We start from the raw sequence: 20870 nt of genomic DNA on the forward strand, positions 1-20870 counted from the left end.
ACGTGGGAGTTAAAATCGAGTTCATGTTAAATCCATTATACCATGATGTTCCTTCCCCTAAGGAACACGTTCCTCATCATGTCCTATGATCCCATGATCTCATTTTGGACGTGGATATGTTTTAGCCACAACTCCTAAAGATTAGGAGTTTCTTGAGCTTTATCCGAAAATCAGTTAAACATCAAAACAAATTTATTTATCAAAAATGAATTTTAATCTTTAAGAAAATATTATCTTTTAAATAAACTCTTCATAAAAATCGGATAAATATTTTTATCTTTTTCGAAAAATAAAATCTTTTCTTTAAAAAGATTTTCTATTAAAACTGATTTTCACTTAGGTAAAACTGATTTCCTATTATTTAGGCATGACTTACTCATTTTCATAATTGTACCGTTATGCTCATTCACGCCTAAGTCTAGTTCCTCTTATATATTAAGTTCTTTCAACATATTTGTTTAGTGCCTTTTAGTTTGTTCCTTAGAAAGGAACAAACTCTCATTCTCAAATAAGACTGCCAATGTTCCTTACCATCCTTGCTCCTTTACAATAGAACTAGAAAATAAAGCGCCTTGCTTTTATTCTTCTTGATCCAATGCTGCTCCAATATCAACTTCTAGAAACTTCTTTACTTAGCCTTTGAAATCCTCTCTTGACTTTTTCCTTGACTTCGTATTCTTCTAGTTCCTTTCATTGATACCTTAAAAATCATACACTTAAATAACTCATTAGTTCACTACTTAGTTTGCATCTTTGTTTCTTTGTCATCATTAAAACTAGGGTTCAACATAGTTGAGTGTACAATTGAATTAACCTGTTATAGAAGATTAGAATTATATTATCACTTTCGATATAGTGTTATTGTGTGTGTATAGTGTTTTTATATGCTATAGTATGTTTAATTTATTTTTGTTATAGCGTATTTGTTTGTGATATAGTGTATTTATTTCTAATATAGTGTATATGTATTTGATATAGTGTATTATAGTGGATTGTACATTTGAACCTGTTATAGAAGACTAGGATAATATTGTTAGTTTTGGTATAATGTGTTTCTATGTGGTATAGTGTGTTTCTATGTGCTATAGTATTTCTTTTTTTTTTTTGGGCAAGAGTTATAGTGTTTATTTGTGATAGTGTTTTTTTGTGTGTATAGTGTATCTGTTTGTGATATACTGTATTTCTCTCTTATGTAGTGTTTTTGTTTGTGATATAGTGGTTTTTGTGTATTATAGTAGTGTGTGTCTCAATTCACGTGCGTGAACCTGATGCACAAAAATTTTACTGTGAACCAGGTCCACACAAGTCAAATTGTATGGCAAATGTTATGTTACCTCCTTGTTTCATAATAACTTGCTCTATTTGTTAACCATTCTTGTAGTGGTAGCTATATTTTTCACATGTGTGGGAATGTTTTTTGATCTTTTTTTGGTGCAAGGAGTTGTATTTTTAAGCGTGTTGTTCAAATTCATTCTAGAAATCAGCGTTGCTTCTTAAAAAAAGCCTACTTCTTAGAAATATCAGACATTATTTTTAGTATAAACTAGCCTGATTAAATTGTCCACTTTTAACCATTGCTATTTATAGAAAAAATTTCCTCTCGAATTGTTATGATCCTTAGGTCTTCCTACATCTTCACCATATATAAAACACATCTTTTGCAAGGTGACCATAACAATAACATAACTAAGGTCTGAGGTAAAGGAAAAAAAAGAATGGCAATAAAACTTAATGTTATTTTGGCAAGTTTTCTTCTTGTTAATATAACTTTTACAGCCAGTGCACAAACTCTAATTCCAGAAAGTGAAGCTGAAGTTGATACTTGGTTTCAAAGTGTTATCAAACCAATCAGGTAATACTATATTAATCCTAAAAAATGTAGTGTCGTTTTCTTTCTTGTTATATAAGTAGTTTATGCTTATTACAATATATAAAAAATAATACTTCCTTTGTCAGTATATATTAATCGATAAAGTTTTTAATTTTGGTTAGTCTCACATCACCAGACACATTTTGTAAAATGGCAGATCTCCATAAATTTTATATTATTTCTCTATTTCTGTGAGGGGCGCATAATATAGCAACAGTATTTTACACTCATCCTTAAAAACATTGAGGTCTCATATTGTAACTAATAAAAGAACAACTATAAATAAAAAGTCAGAAAAAAAATCCTAAAATTTTGTATGAGTCAAAGTGTATTAATTTATATGAGACAGAGGCAGTAAGTAGTGTACTTTATTTTTCATATATTTCATCATTATTTTACTCTCTTCATTTCATAATATAGTGTTTATTTTTCATTTTTAAAAATTAAGCTAAGTAGACATAAAATGAAAAACGACTAATTGTGGGTAAAATGCGTACTTTAAGAGAGAAAATGAAGAATTATGGATGAAAGAGCATTCGATATATGACATTTCAACTATTGGGTTGATTAAACAAAGCAAAACTAATTCCAAAATGCAAATTATGGTGATATGATTTTCTTACGCAGATCATGAAAAATATATAGTATTAAAAAAAGAAATAAGTAATATATTTTAGAAACCATAAAAAAACCAATTACTATACTATAGGACAGAGTGACTACTAAATTTTTACATATTTATATTTGATCCTATAATACAATATCTGATATAATACGTTTTTATTATTTATTGTAATAATTTAATACAGTAGAACTATCAAATTTTGTGATTTGATGAATGCTAACTGCTGACGAGAAACTTTGCGAAAGGAGTAAAAAGGCAAAGCACCACCCCAACCGAATAAGGTGTTGAACTTGAAGATATATATTTGAGGATTATCCTTGAGTCTGTAGCAATTGAATGATGCTTAGGTTGAACGTTGAAGATCTGTAAGGAATCAAAACCTTCGCGCCATTGAAGGCAGTGAAGACAAGCAAGTAACTTCCGCTTAGGTTAAACGTTGAGATACCAAATCCTCTTATACAAAGCACAAGAACTCTAAGGATTTGTAGGTACGTAGATGACAAGAGAAAATCATACGAATTATTAGTAGTATTATTACCCGATAAATGATGCTTCCAAAGTCCAAACCATGAAATTTGGGAATTAACTTGAAGTAATTCCATACTAAGGATGGATTGAGCATCTTTAAAACAACATAATTAACGAAACAAAGAGCATTTCAATGAGGAGTAGGATAACTTAACATAAGTTCACAAATTCGAGCAGTAATAGCTTGGCTTAGTTAAGCTACATTGGCTAGCAAATGAAATTTCAGCAACTTACTCCAATGATTGGGCTAATTGCTTAACTTTTTTTTTTTTATTTGCTAGCAAGTCGTTCCTAATACTCACCATTAGAATTGCTCTAATAGTGGAGTGAGCTTTATGTGTTTGTTTAAACAGTCATTGTTGACCAAAGTCAGGGCCGTCTTGAAGATTTTGGGACCCCGATTCTAACATGAAAATTGGGCCCCTATACCTATAGAAAATAAAGATGAAAGATTAGAGTTATAAAGATCGAAAGTTGAAAATCTAAAGATAAATCATTGACAAATTTATTAATGAGGCTGCAAAACAAGGGTGATTTCTTCAAATATAAAGTAAAATTTTCAAAATAATATATTTTGGGGCCTTTATAATTTTGGAGGCCTATGTTGTTGGGCTCTTTGCACACCCTCATCTACCCCTTTGACAAAAGTCATTGTTCACCAAACAGTCATTGTTTAAACACCCACACCCTTGCTTCTTCCTTGAAGAAATCTTATGACTAAGTTTATGACAGTAAAATATTGTCACTCATATGTCTAACTTTCACAAATGCTGATAATTTGTAACAAAAACTGGAAAAAACAAGTGCAATCTTTTGATGATGCACTTAGTGAAACACTTATAGATAGTATTACATATCCCAATAGGTGTTAGGTGATTAGGGTTTTGAGGAGAAACAATCTTAGGAATCATGACCAGAATGGAATTATTCGAAGATTTCAACAATTTATCTGGGGTGAAAATTTTTTGAATGACTTTTGAATAGTATCAAAATCAACTATATCCCAATGAACCTTTAAAATCTTTAGAATAATCCTATCAAATCCTGGAGAAGTACTTGCATTCATAGAGAAGGAATGAGACCTAATTTCCTCAACGGTAGGAGTAGAGAGTAACGAGTCACAATTATTTATAGAGTGACACGAAAGATCTAATTCGTTTATAATCTATATATATATATATATATAAAACAAGGTTCATTTTGCTTAGGTGTCAAGCCAGCATTATTCAATGTTCACTTCGCCTACGTGTCATGCTACTACTACATCTGCCACGTATCATTGCCAAATTCGACACTCTATTATATACAAAAATTCTGATGTCACATGGCGTGATAATTTCCTTCCAAAAAAAACTACCTTGAAATCAAACAATGATATTACTGTGCGAAGTTTTAAACAACTACCTAAATTATAGCTACCGGTCAAATATAATTAAATATTTTTTATTTAAAATTCAAAATTCACCCACCAAGAATTGTTATTATAGTTGCGGAATAATAAAGGAAAAATGTTACTCTATTATATAAGATGTTTATGTAATCACACCCTAATATAAACTGATTGTCCAGAAAATTAGAATGTGCATTCATCCTAATTTCAATTTCAATTCTAAATTCCTAAATGACAGTTATACTACTAATATATTAAATTAATTTTCACTAATTGTTAAAATTTAGAATCTTGACTTTTTCAATAGGTTTCTCACTCACTAACTGTAATAAATTAGAATATTTTCTGTAGATTGGCATAGTCACTATTTCATTTCAACCTCATGTTATTGTTTCAAATAATTTGAATTTTGATTCTTCCCACTCACTGTTATCAATTTTAGGAATTATATGACTCATTTTAGTATTATAATTATAAAGTATAACTAATTGCTAAAAACTACATGCAAACATAAAATCATGGAAATTTCATCATAATTAGTCAAAAATCATTTTTTTAAAAATAAACTTACCAAATAATTCCAACCTATATTGACCCATTTAGAAAATTTCTTCGAACTCCACTCAATCCAACTCCTTCACAGATTTGTGATTTTGCATGCGGTCTTTAAATCTTCTTCACTTTGTAGATGGAATGATGTACACCTTGGTTGCATTAAGGGATTATAGTAACCATGCTTCAAATGCAAAGAACATAAAGATAATCAAAGGCTTAATTTCTTTACAAAACTCACATGCGTGAGTTTTATAATTGTTGTTGTTGCAAAAGTCGATGACTTGAGAAGATAACAATTCAAGATGTTGGAGTATAATTTTGATTGATAATTTGTGCAGCGTTAAAGTATAAAAATGTAGCTACTTATAAATGAGAGATTGTAATTTGATTTGCTTGAAGGCTCTAGATTTTAGAAGATGAGTAGGCGTATTTTTTGGACTTAATTTTTGGAGGGTTTTGATGGAAAATCAAAGAGGAAGAAGAATGGCTGTTGGTAATGGATAATTGTTCATAAAAAAAGTTTAATATATGGTACATCAATATAAGGAATAGGAAGAAAGAATGCATCTCATTTAAGTTCCCTGAATAATCTGAATACAAACAATTGTATAAGTTTGCTATAAAGTGTAACAACTTATAAAGTATTGTATATAAAGCTTGATATAAAGAGTTGAAAATAAAGTCTGATATCTTATTGTATAAGTTGATATTAAGGTTATATAAAAAACATACAATTTTTAAACATATTACTATGGTTTTTATTTTTTGATGTATACATAACTAATTATCAGGTTAAAAAATTGGGTTTTCTCTTTTGATGCATAATGTACGTACTTGATATATGATGTATGCTTTTAGATATAGTTGAAGAATATTTTTGTGGACTGTGCTACATAACAATAAGAAAAAAAATTATATTGTTAACTCATCAGAGCCCTTTATTGGATATATCTAACAGTACGACCAATCATAATTTTAGTACTAAAAATCATACAAGAGTTATTGACTTGGTGCTCGAAATCTAGATCCTAATTTCATGAGGAGCGTCTTAAGGAAAGATATATAAATGAAATATATTGTCTATTTGATAAATAAACTCACATGTTTTTTTTAAAAAAATGATGGAAAACGTAATCACTCTTTACTTTGATTAAATAATATTTAATACATTGGCTTAATTATAATATTTCGGTAAATATTTATGAACTTTACAACATATTTTTGGCGAAACTATCATAAAATCTTATATTTATCATTCCCATGTAATTCGCAGGGGTCAAAAACCTATACTAAAAATTTTCGAACAAATTTATTAGTAGCATATATTATGTCCACTCACACATGAGAACCATGGTTTTAGGGGGGCTATTCTTTGTTTTTGTGTGTAAAGAAATTGATATAGACATTTAAAATTGAATATAAGGAACAATGGCATAAAATTACGTGAGTTTAAAGTATCTACGAGACAAGTTTTACCGCTAAAAAGTTAGTTAAAGTTAAATAAATGACTCTAAGCAGGTCCATTTTTTATAAGGCCCGTTCTAATAAAACAAGAACAATCATACTACTAATTATAGATAATTCACAAGTCATAATCTTACAGCACAAGGTCGTAAGCCAGTTTTAAACTATTCTCATTACAAGATTCTAAATTTTTTGATCACAAAGCCATAATAAATATTTCAACCTAAAATTACGAGATACACCTCATTCACGAGTATGTTGGAATGTAAATATAGAAGTTTGAAATTGTTCTACAATACAATTCTAAAAATCGAAAAGAATATGGAAAAAACAGATCATATGGTGATTAAGAAATAAAAGGCAAATCAAGAAAAAAAATACCATATTTGTATAATTTTCTTGAGTGATTGTATCTTTAAATTAATTTTTTCACTTAGAAATTTAGAGATAACCCCATTCACTTTGATGAAAATCATGCTATATAAACTTTGAGATTGTTTTTTAATACAATTTGGATAATCATATCATTAAAAAAAAATTTGTAATAAGATAGTTTAATAAGAGAGAGGAGTTGAGCGAAACTGCAGAAAGCAAGGAGTGAAAGATGTTGCATGATTGAGTGACAGTAGTGCTGCGCATTGTGTTTTTATATGAGCCTCTGTATAAAACGATAGGCAGAACAAAAGCTTCTTCTTTTAACTTTTTTTGTTTAAGAAAGTTTTTTTTGCTAAGCAAGTAATAAAATTAATTAGAGCAAATAGTTAAACCTAAAACCAACTAAGAGAAAGCAAACCTTTGCTAAGCAACAAAAAAAAAGTTGATTGGTCACATGTGTTATCATGACATTAGCTACATCAATCACTGAACATACGGGTCGTAAGTCGATTTTAAAATTTATTTTTAATACACGATATGATTATGAAAACTTGAAATCAACCAGCTACTATTCAAATCATGATTTTAGGAGAAACATCCTAAAATCTTAAATTTATAAGCAAAGTATTCCCCCGCATTTTAACTGTTTTTTGTTTCATTTACGTAATTATAAATGTATATATCACGATTACGATATTTTTAAAGTTCAAAATGTTGTAACAAAGGATTTTTATATATATTAAGTATAATTTTACTTTTTATATTCTTTTAATCTTAAATACATGGACATGGATTCTAATAATCACGGATTCAATATATTTCGAATAAAAACAACTACTTAATATACAAAATAATGTTGTCGTACATTATACACGGCTCCAAATCATTTCTACATAAAACCTCCCGTGCATTTTTGCACGGGTGGAAAGCTAGTATTCAAAATAGAAGAATGAAGAATCATCAGCATGTGTTCCCTCGGGAGAGTATATATGTTGAAGAAAGTCAACAACCAAAGTCAACATTTCTTGAGGTTGAGCAAACCATACCCCTGCATCATTTTGAAGAGCCATACATTGGTTATGGAATTGCATTGGTTGTTACAGAACTATGATGGTCAATCTTTGGTTGATGTCAAAGTACAATTTAACAAAAGCTTCAAAAATGAGGCTTATATACTAATCTCTTTTGTTTGCCATTATTGCAAAATGTTTAATTTATGTTGTCATTAATGTTAATAGTACAAACTTAATATATCTGATATCCATGATTTCCTAATGTCTAATGATGATAAGATAGCCCTCATTCAAGTAGTATACCTCTTTTCTTGTGCAGTGAACTAAAAGGAACATTGGAACCGAGTATACTAGAAGCGGAAAATGGCGGGGTAGAAACACTAGATGTGAGACAAGATGGAAGCGGAAAATTTAAAACAATATCTGATGCTGTAAAGCATGTAAAAGTAGGAAACACAAAACGAGTAATTATTACTATTGGTCCAGGAGAATACAGGGAAAAAATTCAACTTGAAAGAATGCAATCATATATCACTTTTTACGGTACAGATCCTAAAAACAGGCCAACTATAACATTTGCTGGTACCGCTGCTGAATTTGGAGCTGTTGATAGTGCAACATTGATTGTGGAGTCTGATTACTTTGTTGCTGCAAATTTAATAATTTCGGTACGTAACCTTTCCTTGCTACAAGATACTTTTCATTTTTTGTAGGTAAATCTTTTTCCTTCACATTGCCTTCCTCAAACAGCTTGGATAGTTCAAAGTAATGCAACATACATAAACTTCTAGGTCTCTTCTGATCCTTAGAAATAGTAACATAATAAAGCGAGCAACATTAACTTTTAAAAGGGAAACTCGTAAAAACCGACATGCATATAAAAGTAAGATTGATTGTTGTTGCCCCACAAATATTGGTTCCACTTTGTAGAAAGCTCCACTCCAGTCTGGGCATGCGAAGTCTGCGAAGTATACGTTTCCTTTTCCATTTTAAAATGGAGGAAACTTGTGTAATAACGTATGAGATAACCCAAAGATATCATGTGGAGCTTGAAGAAAAATGCAATAAACGAAAGGAAAGGTTATGCACGGCAAATTGAAACTCAAATGCTTCCTTTCAAAGGAAAGACATTTGTACTTGGTAGCATGCTTTGAACGCTCAAAAAGTGGGGAACAATTTCATATATGGAATTTTGAAAGCAATGAGAATGAAACTCATCATCAAAAACTCTGAATTTCGAAATCGAAACTAAATACCCGAAGACCATGAAAACAAGACCTTCCTCCCACACAATTTTAAACTTAAAAAGGTTAGTTATAATTTGAAGTCCTAAGAAACTTATGCCCCACACCCTTCCCTTCAAAGCAAATTCAATAAAAAGATAGCCTTAGTCAAATACCACTAAGCCACTATAGATAGGGTGACAACTTTTCTAATTCCTTACTCCAAAACAGAAAGGGGCAGGATAGATCTTCACTTTGATACGCTTTTTGTAGGGTCTAAGACCATATATTTTGCTTCTTCAACCAGCACTTTTGTACATACTAAATTATATCCAAACCCAAACCAACTTGGGACATACAACAAGGATATAGAGGAATTAGCAAATGCAAAACAACCAACTCCAAGGCAGATTACCCAATTAAATACTAAGAAGGAAATCAAACTAACCACAGTCTTAAAACTAAATAAACTACTCATAATGTAAAGCTTTGAATATCTACAACCTCGATTACTCATAATTGACAGCGGAAATTGAAGGCTTGCAATGTACTCAAGAAGGGTGGTGAATTGAGTACTTAAACGATATGATGCGAACTTCAATTTCTTTCGATTTAAAGGGGAACAAGTTGGGTTGGTTCCGGACAGCTCTACACTAGCTTTCTTATTAATCAACTCTAAAAAACAAGAATACTCTCGAACTATCTTGTTTCCCTTGCTCCACAACCCAAACTAACTCTAGTGTGCTACTTTGCACTTGAACTCACAAGCACTCGCGAATGAACTTACAGATGCTACCCAATCTCTAACCCCTTTGTTAGAGATTCAATACAATTAATTTCTCATAACTCACGCTTTCTTACAAAGCAAACAAAGAGTAATGTCAAGCTATATGAGATGCGTACTCTATTTTCGGAAACTATTTAGTTGTTCTCTTTCTGAAGGTTACCGAAAATACTCAATAAAATCCGGGAGAACATCAAGAATTAAGGAGAATCATGATTCAGTCTTTATACGCCAAAGTATAACCTTTGAGCGTGTCCTAACTCAAGATATATATCAAAGATATGATAACACTAAGTTATATGGAAAGTATATCTTGAACAATATATTTCTCAGAGGGAAGCTATTATCCAAGATAAGTAAATGTTGAATTACGATTCTAAAGGCTGGCAAACATTTCTTATGGAAAGTATTTAAGATAATATTTTTACGAAAATCTTTTCTACAACAACAAACTGAATCACCAAGTAAAGTAACAGGTACCTGGATCTGTTACCTTACTGAGTAGTGTCTCGAATATGTAACCAATGAGTTTCCATATTCAAAATCCTATTGTTTCACACTTAAGAACAATACAAACAATTCCACTAGGAATATCATACGCAAATATTACATGAAGACCTAAGATGAATTAAATAAAGAATCCTAAACTATCTTCATGCCCTTCAATCCTTGAAACTTCCCTTGAATCAACAATGTAAAAAAGTATCTTTTCTCAAACATATTTGAGAGGGCCTCCTAGCTTCAAGTCTTTGGAATCACCTGCTTGCTACACAAGAACATAGCATAGCATAGCAAATATTCTTTTGAATGTCTTAATATACAGTCGTGAACAATTACTTTCTCAATTGTTTCCTAACAGCTTAGAACCACCTAATATATCAACTGTTTCTTGTAGTTGTTTGCCATCATTCAAAACATAGGGGACTCAATAGAAACTAAACTTAAGTTGTGGGTTATTTGCCCAATAATAGCCTTAAAATGGTTATTGAATCATACAAACGCTAAAGTAGAATAGCAATGATTACTTATAATACGGAATATGATAAAAAAAAAATCCAAATTATAGAAAGTCACTTCAACATAATCCATCAGTAGCATCCATGTCATAACCAAACTTGAGCTATCTTCATAATACCTGAATAATTACATAAAATAAATAAAAGGGTAAACACCGAAAAATAACCTAAAATGAGAGAAAAATTCAATAATTGTACTACCCTAGCCCTTAAAAACGGTTTTATTTCATAAACATTTTCACACACAATCATATACTACCTAATTTTTGTATGTGCAAATTCCAACTGTAAGAAGAAGGTTTTAAGGAAAAACAATAAAACAACATAAACTCAAAGGTGGGAGAGAGTGGGTATTTGTAGTCATTCATGGTATTTAACAAGAAGAAGACAGATCCATGGAAATTAAAATTTTTATTTGGTGGTGCTAATGAAGGTTGTGACTTCTGATTATAGTTCGTAATTTTTAAGTGGGTGAGTGTTGAAATTAACCCACTATTGATAATAATTTTAGGAAGAAAAGCCCCATTAAACTAATAGCTACTTAATGATAAAGTTTTCTTGGGGATCAAGGTGTTCTAGAAGATTTGGGAAGCAAGGAAAGAAGATGAAGTGTGCAGAAATGATGGTTTTTCAATTGGGAAAATATTAAAACTCTATTAATACATTATAATAATGGACAATTACCATAATGAACATTACTTTTTGAAACAATTAAAGTGAATATATATATGAGAATGTTCTTTACGTGAGAAATGAGAATGAATCTCAACCACACGATTGGATTAGTGTTACAACACTTGTTTATTAGAGTTATACCTCCTAACAAATTTTCTGACTTTTTGTAAAGTTTTTTTTTTTTTTTTTTTTGACAGGGACTTTTAGTAAAGTTGACTTCTAAATTTTGAAGAAAATAAATACAATTTAGAAATCGGAACATGTAGAAAATATTATTTCGTCATGATTATAAATTTTAATCTTATACTCATATTTGTTTTCGTGGAAATTTTGGTTAGTACTAGAATTGATTGAGAAATAATTTTTTAATGTGATTGTAATGATAAAATCCTTCAACACCATTCTTTAACAACGTAATTTGTCTTCTTCATTTTTGGGTGCGAACATGAAGAGGCTTACAGAATTATTAATAATCTCCTTTTTCTAAAAGTAGAATTCTGCTCCAAGACCTGATGGCAAGAAGAAAGGAGCACAAGCTGCTGCGATCAGAATTTCTGGTGATAGAGCTGCATTTTATAATTGCAAATTTACAGGATTCCAAAACACCATTTGTGACGATCAAGGAAACCATTTCTTCAAAGATTGTTACGTTGAAGGAACTGCTGATTTTATTTTTGGTGAAGCGAAATCTCTATATTTGGTATAGCATAATATCTATGGTCACATATTAAATACAACTTTGATTATACACCTAAGTGTACTTCGAGCATGGTACATCCAAAACTATTTTTTTTTTCTCATTGCATATTTAGAACCTCCAAATGAGCAAAATCCTCATACTAAGGAGAGTTTCGAATGAACAAATGTGCAAAAAGAAATGAAAATGAAGGCTCTACTGTTGACATATAATTTTAGAATATTGTTTATGGGTATTTTAAATCTCATCATAGTTAAATTATATATATTCACAGAACACTGAACTACATGTTATACCGGGTGATGGTGAGGCCATAATTGCTGCTCATGCGAGGAAAGATCTAGATGATGAAGGTGGATACTCGTTTGTCCACTGCAAAGTAACTGGGACTGGTGGTAATGCAATTTTAGGTACAGCATGGTTTCAAGCTGCTCGAGTCGTTTACTCTTATTGTGCCATTGGTGATGTCATTAGACCTGAGGGTTGGTCTGACAATAAACAGCCAGAATACCAAAAGTATAAATACTCCCTTTTATCTATATATATCTTGTTATTTTTTTCCTTATTACTAATTTTGTGATGCTTTTTTTTCATTATGTGAAACAGACTGGTGAACACAATGTAAGAGTGAAATTAATTAGTTGAAAATTGGAAAAGATAGATCTCTACAAATTGATATCATAATAAAATAAATAATATCTGTAGACTATAAAATTTATATGAAAATATATAAATAACTTATAAAATTAATTCATGTTAAAATACTTTAGGTCAACAATTGGAATAACATAAAGGGGTATACTAACATGAATATGATATATAAAAAATTAATTTGACAAGATATGTTTCTTTGGTCCTAAACAAATACCTACATTTATGTACGAATATTTCAAAAATAAATATATAGACATTGATTTAGGAATGACTCAAAAACTAGCTATATAAGATTATCGAGAAGCATTTCTGATCGTATATCCTGTGTGTATATATATACTACGATTTTAATATCTGAATAATGCATAATATGTAATACTTCATCCGTTTTGTTTTAGATGTTACACTTTCTAGTTTAGGAAGTTCTAAATTAGATGTTACACTTTTATTTTGGGTAATAACTTCTCTCTATCTCTCTTCTATCACATGTTCACATGGGACCCATTGTTTTTCATTCTCTCTATCTCTCTCCTCTCCAAAAATTACCTAGGAGTCCGTGATTTGAAAAGTGTAACATCTAATAAAAAACGGAGGAAGTATATAATTTCAATAATTTGTTTAGGATTCGCCTCTCCCCTTAACATGGAGGAAATTTACAACTTCAAAAGAAGATATTCATAAAGAATCCTTTTTACAAAAAGATGTCCAAAATTAAACCAATTATGTGATGAAAAAATGTAAATATAAAACATTTTCATTTAATTAAATCTAAACAATGTCTGAGATTTGCAATTTGGAGCTCCTCTTTGTCAAAACCCTTCAACATCTTTGGTAAGAACATATATTACAATTTAAAAAATGATAAATAGTTATATAGAGAACAAAATTTGTAAGTGCTCAAATAATCATGAATAGTTTGCATTTCTAAGATGGAAATGACATACTATAACTTTAAATGTTTTTTGGACATATATGGACTGGTGCATTTACGGCCTATTTGGTAGTTAGTTGGTCATAAATGGTGGTAATGGGAATGAATTTGTGTGTAAATTTGTGAAAAATATCCTTGTCCATTCCCATGGTACAATCCGTCTTGCATGGACCCGGTTCACATTAAAAATAGTGTGGACCAGGCCCAGGCACGTGACCAGTTAAGAAGTACTCACTTTTAATTACCAAAAATAGATACACTATATGATACATAGGTACACTATATCAAAAATAGATACACTATATCATACAGAGGTACACTGTACTATATTTTATAGGAACACTATATCATAAGTAGGTACACTATATCCTATAGGAAAAGATTTACTTAAACGCATTACAGAAACATACACTATATCAAAAATAGATACACTACATCAAAAATATATACACTATATCAAAAATAGATATATTATATTATACATAGATACACTATATCATTTTAACATACACTATATCATTTTAACATACACTATGTCATATCAATATACACTATCCTAAACTCACGTGATATACATCGGGTGCACACTAATTAGTGTGCACCGGGTTCATATTAGTTTTTTTACCCATGGTAATGCTAATTTATCCTAAAGTGTCCACTTTCCTTTTTGAATTTTCATTCCCATCCAATACCACGTTGTAGGTGCAAATGAGTGGTAATGAAAATTGCTTCCCTTTGTGACAAAAACACAAGTTTAGAGGTGAGATTGTTTGCCCATAGAGAAAAAGTGTCTCCCCATGGAGATTTTAAGGGTCCTTCCCTAATAAAATTACACTTAAAATTCATTTCTATTACCGCAATTTATTAACAATTACCAAACGGGTCGTTAGTGTATATATAAAAAAGTTAATGAACAAGATGGTTTTTTTATTTAACAAAATCATTGCCCAGTTACTATGAATATATTGAAATCTTATCCATTGATTCTATGTAGGACGACATACTTTGGAGAGTACAAGAACACAGGTCCAGGTGCAGACATAAAGAAAAGGGTGCCATATTTCAAGAAGCTGACTGATATTGAGGTTAAACCATTCATTAGTCTAGAATTCATTGATGCAGCCAAATGGCTAATTCCACTTCCTAAGATATGAAATTCATTATCCTTCTAGTAGAAAAGAAAGAAATGTAGAGATGATTTTTAAGAAATCAATAATATTGAATTATCGCATTTTATTTTCCGAGGAAATGGGTAACAAGTTTGTTAAATTTTTGTTAATCGATAGTAAACTGCTTAATGCAATTTTTAGTCAGTAATTTAGTTTTTTCTTTGAATAACAATCAAAGAAAATTCTAATTAGTATTGTAATTAGTTTTCCAGATTAAGATTGTCCTTACAAATAAAGCATGCTTGAGTTTTGTAAAACTTTAATTTGTTCAGTGCATTATACTTTATTGTTTTGTTATAAATTAAAAGTTGTATAATTGTATGCGTTAACCTCTCCAGTGATTAGTTTCTTTTGGTTGTCTAAAACATTAATATTGAGGAAAATATGAAGAACATAGAACAATAAATTAATAATTAACTAGTATTTTAGCCCAAGCAACGCCACAGGTCAACTCCAATTATCAAATATATTATTATTCATAAATTTTATAGTTAATTTTATTAGCTTTTCGTAATATTATGCCTGGCAAGAAATTGCAAAATGGACGTTATGACATGATAAATTGTTTTTTCTTTAAAAATTCCAAGGAATTGGGGATAAAAATAACAATTTCAATAAATTGGGATAAACGAATGATGTTAGTTTATAAAAATGTTAAAGATAAAAAAACTTGTCTATGTATTTATAATTACATGTAATTATAAAAGTTTATTATGTTTTACTTTGAAACATTAAACATTAAAATTGTAATGGATTAGTGGTTAAACTCCCACATTTTATTTCAAAGGTCATATGTTCAAATCTTATAAACATGTTCACTACAAGCTTGAGAAAAGTGTCATATAACACCATTTATTTGATAGAAACACCTTTTAATATATTTATATAGATTTTAAATAAATATTTATTAAGACGTCATACTTAGTAATATCTTTAGTTAACCTTTTCTTCATCTTCTATTTACCAGTTAATCATAAGTCACTTTTTATATGTCATTATACAGGGTTGTCTTCAGCAATTTGAGGGCTCTATTCTAATTATATATTTAGAAATCTGAAAATAAATATTCAAGCAATGTTACAATATATAAGTATAGTCCATATAGCATAAAGAAGATTACTAGTAATTCTCTATGTGGAGAAAAAGAAAGCACCTGAAATGTTTTATTATTAAGTTTAGCTGTTTTTTTTCACAAACTACCTTTAACTTTCAAGTTTTTGCGATAAACTATTTTATAAAAAAACTTGTTGTCCCAAGCTACCAAATTTTTACCATTTTGTTATTGACAACTACCTTATGCCGGTTTCCGACATTGACTCATTTTCTTTTAAATTTTTTTAATGTCACGTAATATCACTTGACCTCTTCAAACCATTTTTACATTCTCCCCACCCTATTTTCCCCCATTTTCTTGTGTGTGCGCTCCCTCTCATACCTATGTCAACACTTGACAGGCTAAAGTCGTATCACCTCATCAAAAATAACCTAAGGTCGACAAACTTAGCTTGTAGTTAGAGAAGTCAGGATCGAATCCACATGGACAAAGCTATACTATTGCATCTGAATTCTAATATTATACTGACTAAATCAGATGAAAAGAGTTGTTTAGTATAAACATAGACGGACTCCTTATGAATGTGGAAAATATGTCGAATTAGTTGATTCGAATTGGAATTGTAAATTTATCCACTAGATTTGACCAACTGCCCATCCTACCTCCTTTATGTTCTTGACAGCCCATCTTTGTTTTATCTCAGCAGAGTCATTCAGTGGCATGTTTCGGTCCTCTTCCCCGTTACTTAGAAAAAGTGAACCACTGGTTCATAATAGGCTAAATCGGACCTGCTTTTTACTTCTTAAGTATAAGGTATCCTCCGGATAATTCAAATCAAAGCAATTGGATGTCCAAGGGGGGATCGTTGGGAAGAGGATTATATGATGAGAGAAGCAAGGTGATTTATCATTTTCAAATATATAACTCCGAGATCTTGGAATTGCTCATTCAATGAGCATTCTCAATATTATGCCTTGAAGAGGACTCGGACCTCCACGCTATTTAGCATAAAAAAGACACTATTTATGTTTGAAAGAATACAAAAAAGCTTTCTTCCTTATTTTTCAGATCGAAAAGAAACTTTGGGATTGCTGAACTACAACCATTTTTTTTAGTCAGGTTGATAAGTGCGTTCCTAACGCACTTTGTGACTTTCTTTTGGCTTGTTTTGGTTCCCTTTTTCCCCTTTTCTTCCCTCTTTCTCCTCACTTTTCCCTTTTATTTCATTCACTTGATCATACTTGATCATAGTGACATTTTGCTAGATTTTCGATCTATTTTGATCGAATTTCTAGCACATATGCTTTCACCATGTTTGCTCGTGTTTCTATTGCAGGTATGACCCTTTTCGGGGCCGAGAAATGCAAGACATGGCACAAGGGAACGAGCTAGAGGCTGAGAGTTAGCCTGAGGTGCGCTTGGTATGCCCCGCACACGATGGTGCGCCCGCACACGCTACTGGTGCGCCCGCACCATCGACCAGTTTTGGAGCACAAAACAGACGACATTGGTGCGCCCGCACCAAGCACAAGGTGCGCCCGCACCAACTACATGTGCGCCCGCACATTTTGACGGAGGAATTGAGACTGAGGCAGAAGACATAGGTGCGCCCGCACCTGACATGTGGTGCGCCCGCACCTATATCTGGTGCGCCCGGACCTGTTCATTGTGCGCCCGCACCATCTATGGAGCACTTTTACAAAAAGACAGAAGACTCAGGTGCACCCGCACCTGAGCATGGTGCCCCCGCACCTCCTTTTGGTGCGCCCGCACCGTGCGTTCCGGAATTTAAACTTCGTTCATTAAACCCTTTTTCTCTTTTAGTTTTAGACTTACGCTTTCATTCTAGTTTTCAGAGAATATTTTAGGGTTTTGTATTAGAGAGAAAACACTTTAGTTTCCATTGATAATTGAGATTAGTGATCATAGTTTGTGATTCGATTGACATTCAAGGTACTTTTCATTCAATTCAATTCAAAGTTTTAGTTTTTATTTCACTCTTTCCGTCTTTGTTCTTGCTTTTGATTATTCTAGATCTTTATTCTCTTAGTCCCATAATTGTGATTTACATTAGTTTTTTTAATCATTACTTAATCATGTTTAGTCTTAGATTAGTCATAGATTCATTGTTTAATTGCTTTTACTCCATGATTAGTGACTAGTTTCATAATCTAGGGTTAGGGTGAAAGTATGAATTAGGGTTTTAAATATGATGTTGATGTGATTGTGATGTATGGAGAAGCTTATGCATTGATCTTGGTGTTTTGAGACCTTAGGATAGATATTGATCACATTTATACTTTGGTATTTTGATTTCAAATGTTCTTAAATCGGATTTTGAACTCTTTTATCATCCCCAAGAATCAACTTAATTTCTATACCAAGATATTGGATGGAAATTAAGGGGATCCTTCATTAGGGTTTTCCAAACTTATTGAATCTCTTAATCAATTAACTAAAGACCATTCGAGAGAGGATTTAGTTGATAGATTAAGCGATTACTCTTGAGGACCATTCGAGAGAGGACTCGAGTATTTTAGAGGAAACTAAACCTTGCATAGTCTCTTTGTTGCTTCACAATCGCATTAACAATCATCATCCGTTCTATTCATACTAGTAACCTTAACTCTAGTGTCTTTTATTTGATATTTAAACTCGTATATTTGCTTGTTCTAGTTTAGATTAGTCTTAATTGTTACCAAACATCTTTCAAACCCCCAAATACCTTTCAATTAGGTAGTCTGACTTGATAGACTTTAATCAATCCCATTTTCCCTGTGGATCGACCCTTGACTTGCCCTTACTATTCTCTTAGTAATTGCTTGTTAGGATTATAAATATTGTTTGGAAAGCGGTTCTTAGTGCTCTAACGACACACTAAAAACCTCTTATCAAAATGGCGCCGTTGCCGGGGAAATTGTGCTATTGATTGAAGTATATTTTAGTTTAGTTTGCTTAGTTTATTTTTCTTTTATTTTCTTTTTGACTGTGGTTGTTATTTGCTAATCCTCTGCTTTGCTTTGTTGTGTTACATGAGAAGAAGAACTCACGGTTCACCCACATTGCCTCTAGATCCTGAAATCGACCGTACATTGCGAAAGCTTCGGAAGAATTTGGAAAATCTGACTTTGGGTTCCGAGCCATCTTCACCAATCTCAAGTACATCAAGTGAAGTTGAATCAGAAATGGGTGAAGCAAATCCAAACTGTTTAGGGATTTCGGAAATCCGGGTTCCTATGTTCTTCAAGGTGGAATTCGACTCCCCACCAACACTACAAATTTCAGCATTCACCCTCAGTATACTCGGATGGTGAAAGCAGAGCAGTTTTGTGGGGGGTCAGATGAAGATCCTCTAGACCATCTCGACAGGTTTCTTGAGATCTGTGCCATGATAACAACTAATGATGTCTCTCCTGACTACATCAAGATGCACTTGTTCCGGTCCTCTCTTACCGGAAAAGCAAAGTCATGGCTCAAGAGCTTGCCTGCTAATTCCCTCACTACATGGGAAGAAGTCACAATGGCCTTCTTGAAGAAATACTTCCCGGAGTGGAAGACTGCGGACATAAGGAGGAAGATCTCCTCATTTGAGCAAGAGAACGATGAGACACTTGCCGAAGCTTGGGACGGTTCAAGGAGATGATCCGTTCATGCCCACACCATGAGTTCAACAAAATCTACTCATGCATTTTTCTATGATGGTCTTGATCCGATTTCACGGGCCAACCTTGATGCTGGAGCGGAGGTCAACTATCTAAGATCCCGCAAGAACAACTTGAGTCCACAATTGAGGAAGTGATCAAGAACTACTCATGGGGTGGAAGACGAAGAAGTGCTCAACCTAAGAAGAGCGGGATGTTTGAATTAGACCCCATGGATCAAATTCAAGCCAAAATGGACCAACTCGACAAGAAGCTCTCCAAGATCAATCTTGCATCGTCTACTCCTTCACAGGTAAACTCTTTTTCTTGTGATATTTGTGGTGGTACTAACCATGATACTTCTTATTGTGGAGGTACCCATTCGGAGCATGTGGCGGCAATAAATTCAAGAGGAGATGGTATCAAGGAAACAAGGGTATAGGAACAATCAACAAGGAGGTTGGAGACAACCTCAACAAAACTACACCCAAGGATTCAACCAACCTCAACAAGGATGGAATCAACCTCAACAAGGGTACAACCAAGCTCACAACCAAGGGTTTGCGCAAGGGTATAACCAAAACCAAAACTATAACCAAGGTGGTTCCTCCTCACAAGGGTCCAACACTTACCAAGCTCCACATCAAAGGACCAACAACCCAAAACCTCCCTCCAATCTTCCATTCCCCAAACAAAATCCCGAACCTACACCATCTTCCGATCCAACCTCTCTCCAAATTCTCCAACAACTCCAATCCATGAACCAAATTCTCCAAAACCATGAGCAAAGGTTTCAAGAGTTACAAGCCCACAACAAAATGCTTGAAACCCAAATCGCCCAAGTAGCTGAGAAAAATCCCTCAACCCCTACAAATCAACTTTCGGGCAAACCATTCCTAACCCAAACCCCCATCAAGCCAAAACCATTAATTTGAGGTCGGGAACAAGTATGCGGGTCCTAAGACGCCGAATGGGGAGTTAGAGAAGGATGAAGAAGCTGAGGTTGTTGAGAAGGAGGATGGAGCTGAGGAAACTGAAAAAGAGGAAGTTGAGGAGAAAGATGAGTCACATGTTCAAGTTGGTGACAAAAACCCATTGCCATCACCTCCACCAACCAAACCATATGTGCCTCCGGTTCCCATCCTCAAGGTTGGTAGAGAGAAAGTTGAGTGACAAGTTCACTAAATTTCTTAATGTGATGAAGAG

At 32.4% G+C, this 20870-nt stretch overlaps 1 protein-coding gene and 1 non-coding gene across 2 annotated transcripts; one reads left to right on the forward strand and one right to left on the reverse strand.

Moving 5' to 3' along the window:
- The first annotated feature begins 1715 nt into the window (after window positions 1-1715).
- LOC104883570 (pectinesterase 2) lies at window positions 1716-14954 on the forward strand. The gene is made up of 5 exons (XM_010668114.3): window positions 1716-1852; window positions 8140-8488; window positions 12012-12218; window positions 12490-12731; window positions 14795-14954. The coding sequence occupies exons 1-5, from the start codon at window positions 1716-1718 to the stop codon at window positions 14952-14954; spliced, it is 1095 nt and encodes a 364-aa protein (XP_010666416.1).
- Window positions 14955-19585: 4631 nt separating this feature from the next.
- On the reverse strand, window positions 19586-19691 carry LOC125495290 (small nucleolar RNA R71). Its single transcript, XR_007271929.2, has one exon. It is a non-coding gene; the product is annotated as a small nucleolar RNA R71 (small nucleolar RNA).
- Window positions 19692-20870: the final 1179 nt, after the last annotated feature.

The sequence above is a fragment of the Beta vulgaris genome, chromosome 2 (genome assembly GCF_026745355.1).
Source record: "Beta vulgaris subsp. vulgaris cultivar EL10 chromosome 2, EL10.2, whole genome shotgun sequence".
NCBI lineage: Eukaryota > Viridiplantae > Streptophyta > Magnoliopsida > Caryophyllales > Amaranthaceae > Beta > Beta vulgaris.

Coding starts and splice junctions, on each gene's coding strand:
- LOC104883570 (XM_010668114.3), top strand. CDS start 1,716: ATGGCAATAAAACTTAATGTTATTTTGGCAAGTTTTCTTCTTGTTAAT. Junction 12,219..12,489: donor AAGCGAAATCTCTATATTTG/GTATAGCATAAT, acceptor ATATATTCACAG/AACACTGAACTACATGTTAT. Junction 12,732..14,794: donor AAACAGCCAGAATACCAAAA/GTATAAATACTC, acceptor GATTCTATGTAG/GACGACATACTTTGGAGAGT.